Source organism: Phaethon aethereus (genome assembly GCF_964289735.1).
Source record: "Phaethon aethereus genome assembly, chromosome: 9".
In the NCBI taxonomy this organism is placed as follows: domain Eukaryota; kingdom Metazoa; phylum Chordata; class Aves; order Phaethontiformes; family Phaethontidae; genus Phaethon; species Phaethon aethereus.
The window spans coordinates 29233133-29245988 of NC_138585.1; the positions used below are offsets into that span (position 1 = coordinate 29233133).

At 37.8% G+C, this 12856-nt stretch overlaps 1 protein-coding gene across 1 annotated transcript in view; it reads left to right on the top strand.

Annotated features, from left to right (window-relative positions):
- WWTR1 (WW domain containing transcription regulator 1) overlaps nt 1-12856 on the top strand; it is a gene marked incomplete at both ends in the record, with an annotated part of 78173 nt that overhangs the window by 40557 nt on the left and 24760 nt on the right. The window contains one exon of the mRNA XM_082003422.1: nt 5093-5229. Within this exon, the coding sequence (XP_081859548.1) occupies nt 5093-5229 (137 nt within the window). The remainder of the gene's footprint in view (nt 1-5092; nt 5230-12856) is intronic.

The window sequence follows — 12856 nt, forward strand, 5'->3', positions numbered from 1 at the left end:
TAATTTCTGTCACTGCTACGGTTTCTTTTATTCTACTGTATAAATAAAAAGAGCTAAAACCTGTTACCCCAGTACAAATCCAACAGATTCCAAGTGGAATGAACCGGTGCCTGTGTCTGCAAAGGGACGGTACCTATGTAGAAGCAGGGGGGTGGGCATGTACAGAAACGGTGGGAGTCGGGGACCAGGGAAGGCTTCTCGGGCCTGAAACCAAGCCCTTGGTTTTGGCGTCTTAGTGCTGATTGTAGGGAATTGTTGGGGTTTCAATTCTACTATCTTAAGTTGTTAAATAAGCATTGTCTAGTGTTCAACAGCCTTTTCTTTAATAACTGAGTAAAACCAGATCGGTTTAGTAGTCATAGTAATAAATTCTAGTAACAACCAGCTATTACTTGACCTTGAATCATAATATCAGTGCCATATTTGAGGGTTCTGTCTCAGACACTCTGTCTGCATGGTTTTTAATGAAGAAGATACGTTTGCACACTGCCAGGATGGCACCGAGAAGGGTAAGCAGAGCCACTCATGGATCCTGGCTATGCCTGCTGAGAAGTTATCATGTTTACACAGAAAATTCCTGTGGTTTTGTTCTGTTTTGTTTCGTTTAAAATGCAGTTGGATTCTTTTAGGATCTATGATCCTTATGTTTTTTGATCAACTTTTTCAGTTCTTCTGTAAGTTAAGAAGCATTGCTAAGTGGTCATCATTGTCTTGCTTCTCACATGTGTAATTAAAGATTGTTTTCTCTATAAAAAGGATAAAAGAGATTTTGAACAAAAGCAGTATTAGTTTTCAGCTACAGTTTCATGACTGGTTGCTTTGCAGAACATTTTTATCTTTTCTTATGAGGACTTTTATGTACAAAGAGGCTTTAAGAATTTATTAAAACTTGATTGAGTATTTTTAATTTGCAACTCTTATTTCAAAAACGAGAAAATCTGCAGGGCAATAAAGATGCATCCTAGAAAGATATTAACTTAGAAAATACTTCTTGTTTATTGGTTCTAGATTATGTGTTTCTTCATGTTTTGTGCTGGCTTAATGCTGACTGCCCTGGATTAATGCTGACTGCCTCACTATGTCGGTAACTAAGAAAAGACACATACTTCAGGGAAAGCAGATGGCAGAGCTGTTCCTCGTAATGCTTGGTAGGCAGGACATTTTAAGTGGGCATATTTTAAAAAAACAAGAAAGGGATGGAGAATTGCCTCATGGTACAGTGTGGAAAAAAGCTCCTTTATAGAACTACAGCTCATTTCACGCTAATTTGGTGATCAGAAACCAAGTGTTTCAACAGGGAGTGTTACGCCAAATGTGTTTCTAAAAGAGTAACTATCGCTTGTCTCTCTGGCTGTCAAAGTATATTGAGGATAATATTAACATAGTACTGTTCTTAAAAATTTTTTTCGAAGTCATTACTTGGACAAGATTTTGCTGAGCTGGTGGCAATGTTTACTTGTCAGCACTACACAAACTGTATTGCTGAAGAATATTTTAATGACTTCTGTTACCTAAACCCTATATGCCTTAATTATTTTTACAGTTTCAATAAAGTAAATCCAATGACCGTCTATTAAAAGTGTAAGACAAAAATTCATAGTTATTGTAATAGACTGCCAACTGCAACCAAGCATTCCTGCTAGCATGCCCTTTCCCAAATAGCTGCAATGCTCTGAGTCTGTGCAAAATTACAAGGGTATGACCCACTTTCCATTGGCACCTGTGGCAAAAATGCCAGTGAATTCAGTGCTTCAGGATCAAGGCCTAAATGACAAATGCCATGTTTTGATCAACGTCTACTTTCACTACTTGCTGAACTATTTTGCAAAGAATAGCAGATTTTGTTTGCTTTTTCTATGCTGTGTTTTGCATGGAGTAATGACAGCACTGACATACTTACATATAAAATGTTTTGAGTTAAAAACTAATACTTTTCAACGCTTATATGTAACTGAATGTCAAATGCAAAAAAGACAAGGAAGAAACACTGCAACACCCAGTGTGTGCTCCAGTGGTTTCCAGACTTCGGTTTTATGAGTTTCCTGGTCATCTGAGCTTCTTGGGCAGGTTTCTGGTTTCCATTTTTTCCATGAGATAAAAGCCCTTTCTCTTGAATTCGTCCCTGAACGTGGTATTTCAGAACCTGTTGAAGGTGCCCCTTCAAGACTAGAGAAGTGGAACTCTTTGCTGAGCATGTGACAGTCCATTTATTCAACAGGAAGTAGTGCCGAACAAAATACAAATGTTTTGAAGTCAGCACTGGCTGTCTTTGGGCTGCTGAATAGAACAGAATAGCTCAGCTGGAAGGGACCTACAACGATCATCTGCCTGACCACTTCAGCGCTGACCAAAAGTTAAAGCGTGTTTAGGCCCCAGAGCTGAATGCAGTATCCAGGTGGGGTCTCAGGTGGAGTCTGCAGGCTATTACATACAACCTCTTTAATTTACAGGACCAGAGGCAATGAGCACAAACTGATGCACAGGAAATTCCCTCTGAACATCAGAAAACACTATTTTATTGAGCATGACCGAGCACTCTACTGGGTAGACTTGTTCTCTTTTCATAAATACTTAAAATGGAAGGTTTGTCAAAATCTTAAGTACAAACTCACGTACATGAGTCTGCGTGTGTTCGTAGGTCTCATCTGAATCAAAAGATGAATAATCATGTCTGGTTGTCTTTTAATGCCCATGAAATGTGAGAATGTTATTGCTGAAAGGAACTTTAATAACAAAAGATAATTTTGAATTGGCCATTTTGGTATTCTAGTGTCTCTTTTTTGTAAGAGTACTCCTGTTATTGGTCATTGTACGTAATTAGTAGTTCTAGTTAAAGGTTTCGGACTTGTATTTAGAGGGAAGAATACGTTCAAACAAATTACAGATTGCTTAATACAACTGGCTTCATAAATACCTTAACTTGTGCTTCAAGTTGTCCTAACAGGAATTTGTGCTTTTGATTTTGAGAGTTGAACATTACAGGAAAAAAGTCTTAATTTAATTTTAACCCTTTTTAAATTTTATAGTGTTTATCTGTAAAAAAAAAGTTTTAAAGTGAGAAATGTATTTTGATATAAGCTTCATCAAGGCAGCATCACTAAAGCTCATGCTTAAAAACGTTTCTCACTATTTCGGGAAAAATCTTTTCTATTACATGTTGGTATTCCAAAACTCATAGCTTTGATTAAGTATAGCCTCTTTATTTGAATTACAATGCTAGAGAAACAAAATAAAGGAACTTTAAATAAAAATGCTTTTCATCTCATTTAGGCACAATTAGGACTTAAGGGAAAACATTGCCCAATTTATTGCTATAGCAGTGTCTTTCATTCAGAATGCCATTTCTTAATCTGGGAAAAAGATCATTTAACTGAACTGCATACAAGAATGCTTACACTTGAAATGTAAGAGTAAAAAGAAGAGAAGCTGAAATATAACAAATGTTTACAGTGAGGGGAGAATAAAGTGTTTTAATGTGAGGGGGAAGCAATGGTGGGTGGTTTCATTGTGAATGATAACAAACAAATATTCTAGAAGCTTTGAGGAAAGGAAATGACTCAATGGCTTAGAGACTGAGTTTTAGACAAGCATCGAAGTGAAAGTGTGATCTTCGATTACAGTTTTGGGACTGTACATATATGTAAAATAATAGGAAAAGAAATGGCTGCGGACTAAATAAAGACAGTGTTGGTTTTTTCCATTCTTTGAAAAATGGTTCAGGTGGTTCTTCCCCCCCCCGGCTCGGTTGTAATTCACATTATTTTGGTAATATCAGAGGCTTACTGTAAAGTGTTTGGACATGGTAATATCACAACAGGCAGAAGCTTGCCTGTGAAGTAGTAGTGGTGGTCAGCTGGGCATGACGGTGTGGAGTGCCACAGCATTAGTGGCAATGCTGATAACGGAGGTGAAAGTAGCAGTGACAGGTTTGAGACTGAGTTCAGTAAAGATGATGTTAGACTGTGCTTTTACGAAAGGTGTATTGAAATGATTTTCCAGACACAAAATATTTAAATTATTATCCTTCTTTACTTCTTGTTCTTAAAGACTTCTCTCTTTCAAAGTTTTCTAGCAAGCAGATAGAGGAAAACCCATCCAAGTCCAGCCAGTAATCAGTAGCCTGGTTGGTCAGTTGGGCGAAAGCTGGATGTGGAACCAGGCAGTCCCGAGGTAGATACCGGACTATTGATTGCTTTAAGACAGCTCCTTTTTCTTTTCTTGTTTCGAGTAGAATTACATGCTGATCCTTAAAATCTTTGTCCTGATAAGTTTCTTTTGAAACTCATGTTGAATTTCAGTGAAAACTTTCAGTTGCAACAAAACCACAGTTCTTTCACTGCTGTATTCTGTGGCAAAAAATATTTGACAGAGATCACACATTATAGTTACCTCACTGTAAAATCTTATGCAGATTTATGCACTACTCCATAGTTTTCAGGGTAATATAGGTACATGAGGGTTTGCATACTAGAGTGGTAGATACGTTGTTGACCTACATTGACTACATTGCAATAAAAACTGTTCGTACTTTTACAGAGAAATTGGTGATTAGATACGGGTCATGAGAACATAATCTTCCCCATTTGGTAATGAGAATATATTCTGATGTTCTTGGAGACATACAGACTAGTTTTCATGGTGTGGTAAGGGAGAAGGCAGTTGGATTTGGCAAGACAAACACTTGTCTTTTCAAAACTTAGCAAAATTACCATATATTGCTGAATGAAGAATGGCCATATATAAGTATGTAGAAAAATACTGGTAGGACAAGAGTAAACAACTTTTGGACAATTAAATAATTTGGAAGAAGTGTGTGTATTACAGATTTTCAGTATCATAACAGAATTCACCAGTTGTTCAAGTGAAAGTAACTATTCAACAGTAATGCATAAAAAGTTAGAATGGCAGGGGCAGAAGATCAGAAGAAGAAATAAATGATAGATAGTTTCAAGTGGGTTAGGGTGAGATGAAAAGGGTAGAAAAACATGGGATAAGAAAAGCAAATAGGACTTTCATGACATTATGCCTAGCCATGTATATGATATACTGGAGTATTTTGTGTTAAGCTGGTGTTTTATCTTTTCTTTCTCAGTCACATAGAAAAAATTACAACGTGGCAAGATCCTCGAAAAACTATGAACCAACCACTGAATCACATGAATCACCATCCTGCAGCTACTTCCACACCAATACCCCAGAGGTCTATGACAATATCTCAGCCAAATCTTGGTGAGTACTAGATGTCATCTCTGTGGTGAAAATACAAGAGAGGAGAGCCACCTTTTACTAATTTGTTTGCCAAAGTAATTTTTAATTCAAGAAGGGTAACTCTCATTCTTCTATGAGGCCTAACTTCCTTTTCTTATTTCTCCCTGTGTAGAGTTGGCAGCAAGTGAACGCATACTGTCTGAGGAACATCTTGTGCATTTAACTTTAGAGCCTCTGTGACAAATTTTTGATGTAGTATTGAACATAGAAAAATGAGCTGTCCTGTTTCATTTGGAGGTAGTATAAAGCCTGTATATGGAACACCACCACATAATTTTCAGACCTTACTGTGCTGCAAAATGCTCTTTGATAATCTCTCTGCAGTCTTTCCTGTGTTTCTTCAGGTCAGAGGTTGTAGCTGGTTTGTTTGTTCATTTGTTATGGTGGTGGGGTTTCGCATAGTTAGGTTCTGCACTGGAAGCTACTTGCAAAATACCAAAAAGTCTATTTTGCAGTACCAGTTACCTAGAGACTTTCTATAAATGGCATGGTTTCATTGCTGTTTCTGTTTAGCACTTTAAGCTTAAATTTAAGCATCAACTTATGTTCCTCTGATTTTGCCAGATAGGAACCTCAGTGAAAACAAAGCCATGAGGACTCTGAAAATTTTAAAGAAAAGATGCAAATGGAAGAAAACATTTTCATGTATAATTAAGAATTACAAATAATTCCTAATATTTCACTTCTGCAGCTTTAAGTTTTCTACCCCTGAAGACAATGAGGAACAGATAGTTTAGCTTACAGGCTCAAGATCACAAAACTATGTCAAATAGGTAGTCTTAAAAACACAGACCAGATTCTTGTTCAGGTTAAGTTTGGTAAGTTGGTCTCAAGATTTCATGATTATTCCTTTGCAGTGTGGTTATCAGGGCTGTCTCTTCACGTACCAAGAAAATAGTAAACATTTGGCTGCCAATAGTCATCGGTAGCAGTAATGCAATATACGTATTTACTTTTGTCTTAAATGTATAATAAACACCTAGGCTGTCCCCTGAGGTAACTAACTTCAGTTCTTTCTTCTGCCTTTCTCCCAACAACTGTCCTGCTTGAATATATTCAGTAAAAGGTGTTGGTTATGTTATGTGATTTAGTGGACAGCAGCAAATTGTATCATGAGAGTGGATATCTGAAGAAGATACCTGAGCAAAATCTGAAAGGTTAGGATGTACTGTAGTGTGTCACACCACATGGTAAAACTAGCAATTGCTCTGTGCATGTTACTTCAAGCCACAGCTGCGTTTAGGTCAATCTGTTTATAGCAGTTTTGAAATGGCCAAGAGATAAGAATAGGACAGTGGGGGTTTTTGTTTGTACTAACTCCTCATCTTATGTTGACATCTGTTACATTCTCTCTAATTAAAAAACAAAGGAGGTACCATAAATCAGGACAGTGTACAGCAAGCTTTTTCCCCCAATTTGTCAGTGGAAGTGAATCAAAGCCAAATCCTGTACTGAAATACTTGTATACTGAATTTTAGAGTGTCTTTCTCGAGATACAAAGGATTAGAATTAAAAGCATACACCTAATTAAGAGTCTAGTCTTGAAGGGACTTCAGCTGCCCAACGGGGGCATTTCCACAGACTTCAAAATCTGTCACATCAAATACAGACTATATTTCATTCAGTACCGTTCACATTTATAGATGAGGTTCCACTTTTTGGTAGGTATTTATACAGCGCTTGGTGTAGTGTTTCAGTTCCATGACTGAATTTCCTAAACATTAGCCCACTAGAAATAGTATGTAAAAATTTCCACAGTGTCCATATTTATTTAATCGAAAAAATATTTTGTCCATGTGTTTTGGTAAACTCTTTCTCATTCTGGTGGCTTTCGAAAGGCACATTGTGACACTCTGGGAGCAAGCAAATCTGTTTGCACAGGTGAGTAGCACTTTCAGCACCATATTACTAAATTCAGCATCACAGTTCCTGATTTTCCAGTCCACTTGTTTGAACACACCAACTGTGACATTATTGTAAAAGATTTAATCTAGAAACTGTGTGTGTCTATATATACTTATAGATACACACAGAAATTACAAGACTGCAATAATCTGAACAGGATACAGTAGCCTCTGAATACTTCATGTGACGGCTTAAAATACATGCAAGTGCAGTTTCCAGTACTAAAGTAGAACATCTCTATTTTGAAATTATCTTGGCCAAAAGGAAGGGCCTTTCTGCTCTGAGGTGCTAACAGTGTTACTGCTAAACCTGCTTTCTTGGGTCCGCTCAGGCACTGAGGTGAGCCATTTGTTGGTCTGGCAGTCAGACCTCTAAGCCAGAAATGATTGTGCCAACATCTTACAGACATCAGAGGAGAAATGGAAACTGGATACCAAGTTAAGTCACTCTTCTGGCCATAGTTTTGTAACTTTTTAGTAAATGAAGTCTATGCTTCTATCTTTTGCCTTAGCGTTCTTTGGTACTGGAAAAATTAAAAGAAGTTTTTCTTTTGAAGATGTGCCACTTAAAAGAAAAGCATTTAAGTATTCCAGGTCTGCATACTGGTCTGCACTTCCAATTACTAACACATGTGTTTTCTTTGCTATGCTTCTTATGAAGAGATGGAAAATATGGTCTGTTCTGTACAGCTTGTTGCTTTGTTTTTTAAACTCCTTTCAGCAATATTTGCTGGGAAGTGTACAAAGGCGCTTATAAACATTCTGTCAGAAGCACGGAGTGTAACTAAGTGATACCAAATCATAGTATGCCTATGCTTGAGACATAGAGGAACATGTTGTGAAAGTTGCTTGACATTAATAGGCATGCCTTAAAAAAATCTGCTGTATTTTTCTACCTTTTCTCTTACTGTGGTTTTATGTTGTCTATTTATGAGCCGCACATACTGTTTTTCTTATAACTTCAGCACTGTTAGTTTTCTCACTAACATTTAAAGCATTGCTTTTTAAATGTACAAGAAAGGCATCTGAAGGTATTTCTTCCTTTGATGCACCTAGTTGAATTTACAGAAAACTAATACATGCTAGTCAGGTTTCTATGTTCATCTACACACCACCACTAAATTCAATGAAGTTCCATGAATGAAAAGGGAAATTTGTCCCAGAAATTGAAAGTATATTGTTGCAGGTTAGCATATGTCCAGACTTGTTCACTTTTTCTAAATATTTTACCTTTGTTGTTCTTCTAAGACAGTTTGCAGTTGGATATACTAAGGAAAGGACAGCATTAACAGGAATCTTTTAACTATGTATTTTGGTGTTGGAATGCAACAGGGAAAATGATCAGCCTCTGACTGAAGACAACTAGAAACACTATTTCCTGCATCTCCATAAGTGCTTCATAAATCCCATTTACTTTGGTGTTTGTATATTAGTTTTCTGCCCATTCTGAAAGTCTTTTTCAGCTGATTGATAAAGTATTAACTATCTATTGCCAGTCAACTCCGTTATTGTGGTAGAATCAAAGACCATATGTGGAAGGAGGGGTGTTTGTACGCCCTTACTTTAGGCATCTAACCTGGATCCCTGAATTAGGAGACTGAGCTCTGTGGACTTTCTGTGAATGAAAGGAAGGAGAGAGCAGCTGCAGTGCACCTAAGCTCATGGTCAATCTACTGCCTGGCCTAAATGACTAAACTGTTCTCTGGAGGTGCTTAAGTCAAAGTTAGGGAAGCTATTCTGCCTTAATGGCAGTCACTGGTCTAAGAAGATTGTGGAGGATGGTTTTTGGCTGTGTGTAGCATGATTTGGATTATATCCTTATAAAAGTTTCTTTTGCAACAACTTTTAATTAAATGCTGCTTGTTTTGCAGTGTTTCTCTTTTCCTCATTTTGCAACACTCAGAACCATTGTTATTTTCATCCTGCTTCCTTCAAACTCTTTTAAAGAGATTTCTTTTGTGATTGTGCTCTTCATCCAGTTGGTAAGCACAATCTGGTCTTCATTTAAATGTTTTTCAAGTTTAACAGTTTGCAACTTGACATAAAGTAATAAAACACTCTAGTATTTTATGTTTTCTATATAAACCAGTTTGAATTTATATGCGTGAGTTCCTTAAAAAGCCCGTACAAAAAGAACAGACTCTACCTGCAAAAAAACTCGGAGGACCTTCTGGGCAAAGTGGCATACATCATGGTACAGCTGGTTGTAGAATTTAGGCCTTGCAGCAAATACCAGTTGCAGACTGCAAGGCACAGTTATTCTAGGTCCCGAGTGAGTGACTAAGCTGTGTGTTAAGTAGTGCCCAGAGTTTGGTGGTTTGAGAGTTTTGGGCACTCTGCCACTTTGTAAAATGCCTTTATTTGGGCGTGGATAGGGGCTTTCAATTTATCTCACTAGCAACTAGCTAAAATGTGTGTTTGGCCTAACTAAGCTCACCGAACTCCAACCAGGCTGGATGTCGTCGATGCTCCCTAGTGCCTGGCCACTGCTGTCGTCATTGCCTCTCTCTTCACAGTGATCAGTCCAGCATCAGCAGTAACTGAAACACACACCTGGTTTTACCGCTTCGCAGTTTCCGCTTCTGGTACACCAGAGAGCTTGTGTGACTCATCAGGCTTTGCTTAGAGATGGGATTGATGGGTGGAAAGGCTTTTAAAGACTGCAATCATGTATGAGCTGGCTGTCAGGGAACAAGAGACATGGAGGGAAGCAGAGAGACGAGCAGAGCTATGTTTGTGTAGATCCCTTATGCATTAGAGCTGAGCCATCTTCTCTTACCCTGTCTGTTTTTTCCCTCATAATCTATTATTTGCCATGTACTTTTGGAGAAGATAACTTGATTATTAAGTTGATAACTTAATAATTTCATAATTTGTAAATTAGTATTTTAGTGTATAGGGTCTATTGGCCCAGGTAATCCTGCCTTCAGAAAACGTACCTGGATCACTCTTAATCCTGAACACTGACATAATACCTCATAACTGTATGTTCTCTCAGGTTCTGTCAAGAGGACTTCATTCACATGTATATTTGTAGGGAAAATAAATCATAAAGATGCTTAATGTTGTAATTCCTGAGGTTTCCAGTGTTCCCGTACTCTGTCTGTATCTGGAGCAGGTTGTTTTAATTTATCTCTGTGCTGCTGGTTTTTTATCAGTTATCTGCTCGTGGCATCCTCAAAAGAGTATTAGAAGAAACTGTGAACTCATTCAGATGTACTGACTTGAGGGACAGCTGCTAGAAGGTAGAGTGATAATGTTATGAGCTTGCGAAGGAAAGGATGCCTATTCTAAGGAAAGGAAAGAAGCTAAATGAATTTCCACACATGGCTGGGAGTCGGGGCTTTGCAAAATTTAAGGTTGTAGCCACCAGAGAATAACTCAGGTGAAAAGGGACCTTGGGAGATCTTTAACCCAACCTCCTGCTCAAAGCAGAGTCAGCTGTGAGATCAGACCAGGTGCTCAGGGCTTTATGCAATCAGGTCTTGAAAACCTTTGTGGCAGATTAGGGGGTCCTGGTGCGGTTCTCATGCCTTCATCAGGTAGGAGACTGGTACCATAAAGGAATGGGTGTTGCATTGTCCGCGCTAGGTGGTGGAGTTTCAGAATGCATAATACACACTTAAGCATAGAGAATGATTTTGGGCAGAGGGAGAAGCATGCTACATATACTTTTGTTGGCACTTGATGCCTGCACTTTCACCTGACCAGATCATGTGTAAATACAGAATATAAGAAAAATAAAACAACATGGTACATCCATGGTAGAAGCTGGTAATATTTACTTCCATTTTATAGATCAAGCAGTCCAGGCATAAAACAGTAGAAAGCCCAATGTTAATTTGTTTAGGGTCAGTGTATGCACTGATCCTGAGAGTTCAACCATATTAACTTACTATGTCAAACTCCAGATGAAGAACTAGTTGGTTTGGGGGTTTTTTCCCCCCTACTGAAGAAGAGAAAGCTCCTTACCTCAGAAGCTTACTCTTATCAAGATCCACCAGCAGGCATGACTCAAGTGATACAAGCAGGATAATTTTAGCTGTTAAATGCACTGGTTCTCTAAGGTGAAAGACGTCATGTATGACACGACAGAATTTAACATGGAAAGCCTCTTACACTGACAACTGTTTGTGTTAGAGAAATTAATCCGTGAATCTAAAAAGTTTTGCTTTCAGCTGTGTTGCTAGCAGTAATTTATTTGGGTCTGGATACAACAGGGGGTTATGGCACTTGGCCTCTGCTTTCAGTTTTTTTTAATCAGCCAGGAAATCCAACCTATAAAACAATGCAATAATCCTGTCTAAGAGCAATAAACACATGAACCAAAGTTTCCATATCCTGCCATGATAAAAGAGGTGTAGCTGCTATTGTTTGAGGATGATAAAAATGCAGTTTTGGTTACCGTGTCAAAGTGAGTCTCTGGAGATAAGAACACAGAAACTACCAAAGTGTTTAAAAACAGGTGGTATGTATTTTAGTGATAACTAGCACACATGACATGGTCTAGATTTTGCAAGGCTTGGTTTGCATTGGCTGGAAATTTGGCTACAAGTATGTAACGTTGAGAGGAACGGGTTTTTCCCTCAGTGTAGCCCACTACCCTCACACCCCCAGCCCAGTGGAAAGGCTTCCTGTTCCAGGTCATTTTTAATTACTGGATATCCTGAAAGAAGTGGACACAGTTCAGTTGTGGTCGATGTGAATAATTTTGGCACCTACCTCTGGTTAATGAAATAATACTTATAAAAGAGCTGAAAGCATCGTAGAAGACCTGCACGTTCTGTGGGAATGAGAGTTTTATAACACAGCTCTGGAAAAGAACAGGGTTTTTTCGTTATTTGCACTTCAAACCTCTAAGAAATAATTTTTCAGGGAGATTTCAAACGGAGTAATTTATGTTTTAAGGACTGGCTAACAGTTCCAGAGACTAACAGGAATTAACTTCAGTATCAGGCAAATTAAATCCAGATACCTGCAAGGGCACACACCTTTAAAACCAGCAACTGACTATCTAGTAAATCTGAAATGTTAAAGATTGATGTGTTCAAAAGAGGTGTTCGTATTGTTTCAAAATCTAGTAATTTTTAATTTTAACACAAAGAAGTTCCTGTTGGTGTAAGCATTTCCCTTCAACGTTAGTAATCCAAACATGTTCCAGTGCAAGAGTGGAGTGTCATTTTCATGGTTTCAAAGTGAATGAAATGCAAAAGCTGAAGATTGCATGAAACAAAAACAAAATTAATTTATTAAATATTTTTAATTAATTTATTAAATATTTTAAATAATAATTGGTAATTGGTCATTAGCATTAAAGCTGTCCTATTCCAGTCAAGCAGCCCCCACCATTATGTGTTGTTATTGATTTACTGTTGAAAGTGCTTACAGAGTAAATCTCTAATCTTTAAAATAACTTCCTGCTAAATCATAGCTTTGATGCTGCACCTGCAGGTTGTTCGTTTGGGTTTTTTTAAGCTTGAATCGTTGAAGACAGGAAAGATTAGTTAAATGTGAATATCACAGAACTTAACGTAACAGCTGAAACTGTTGAGAAATTTCTGTATAGCTATTTTCCGCTCAGAAATCTGAATAAAGGAGTCTCTGTGCACTGGGATAGTACAACTTTTTGCTTTAATACTTTACAGATTTTTGGAACAAAATGCACCAGAACTGAAAAGCAGCAT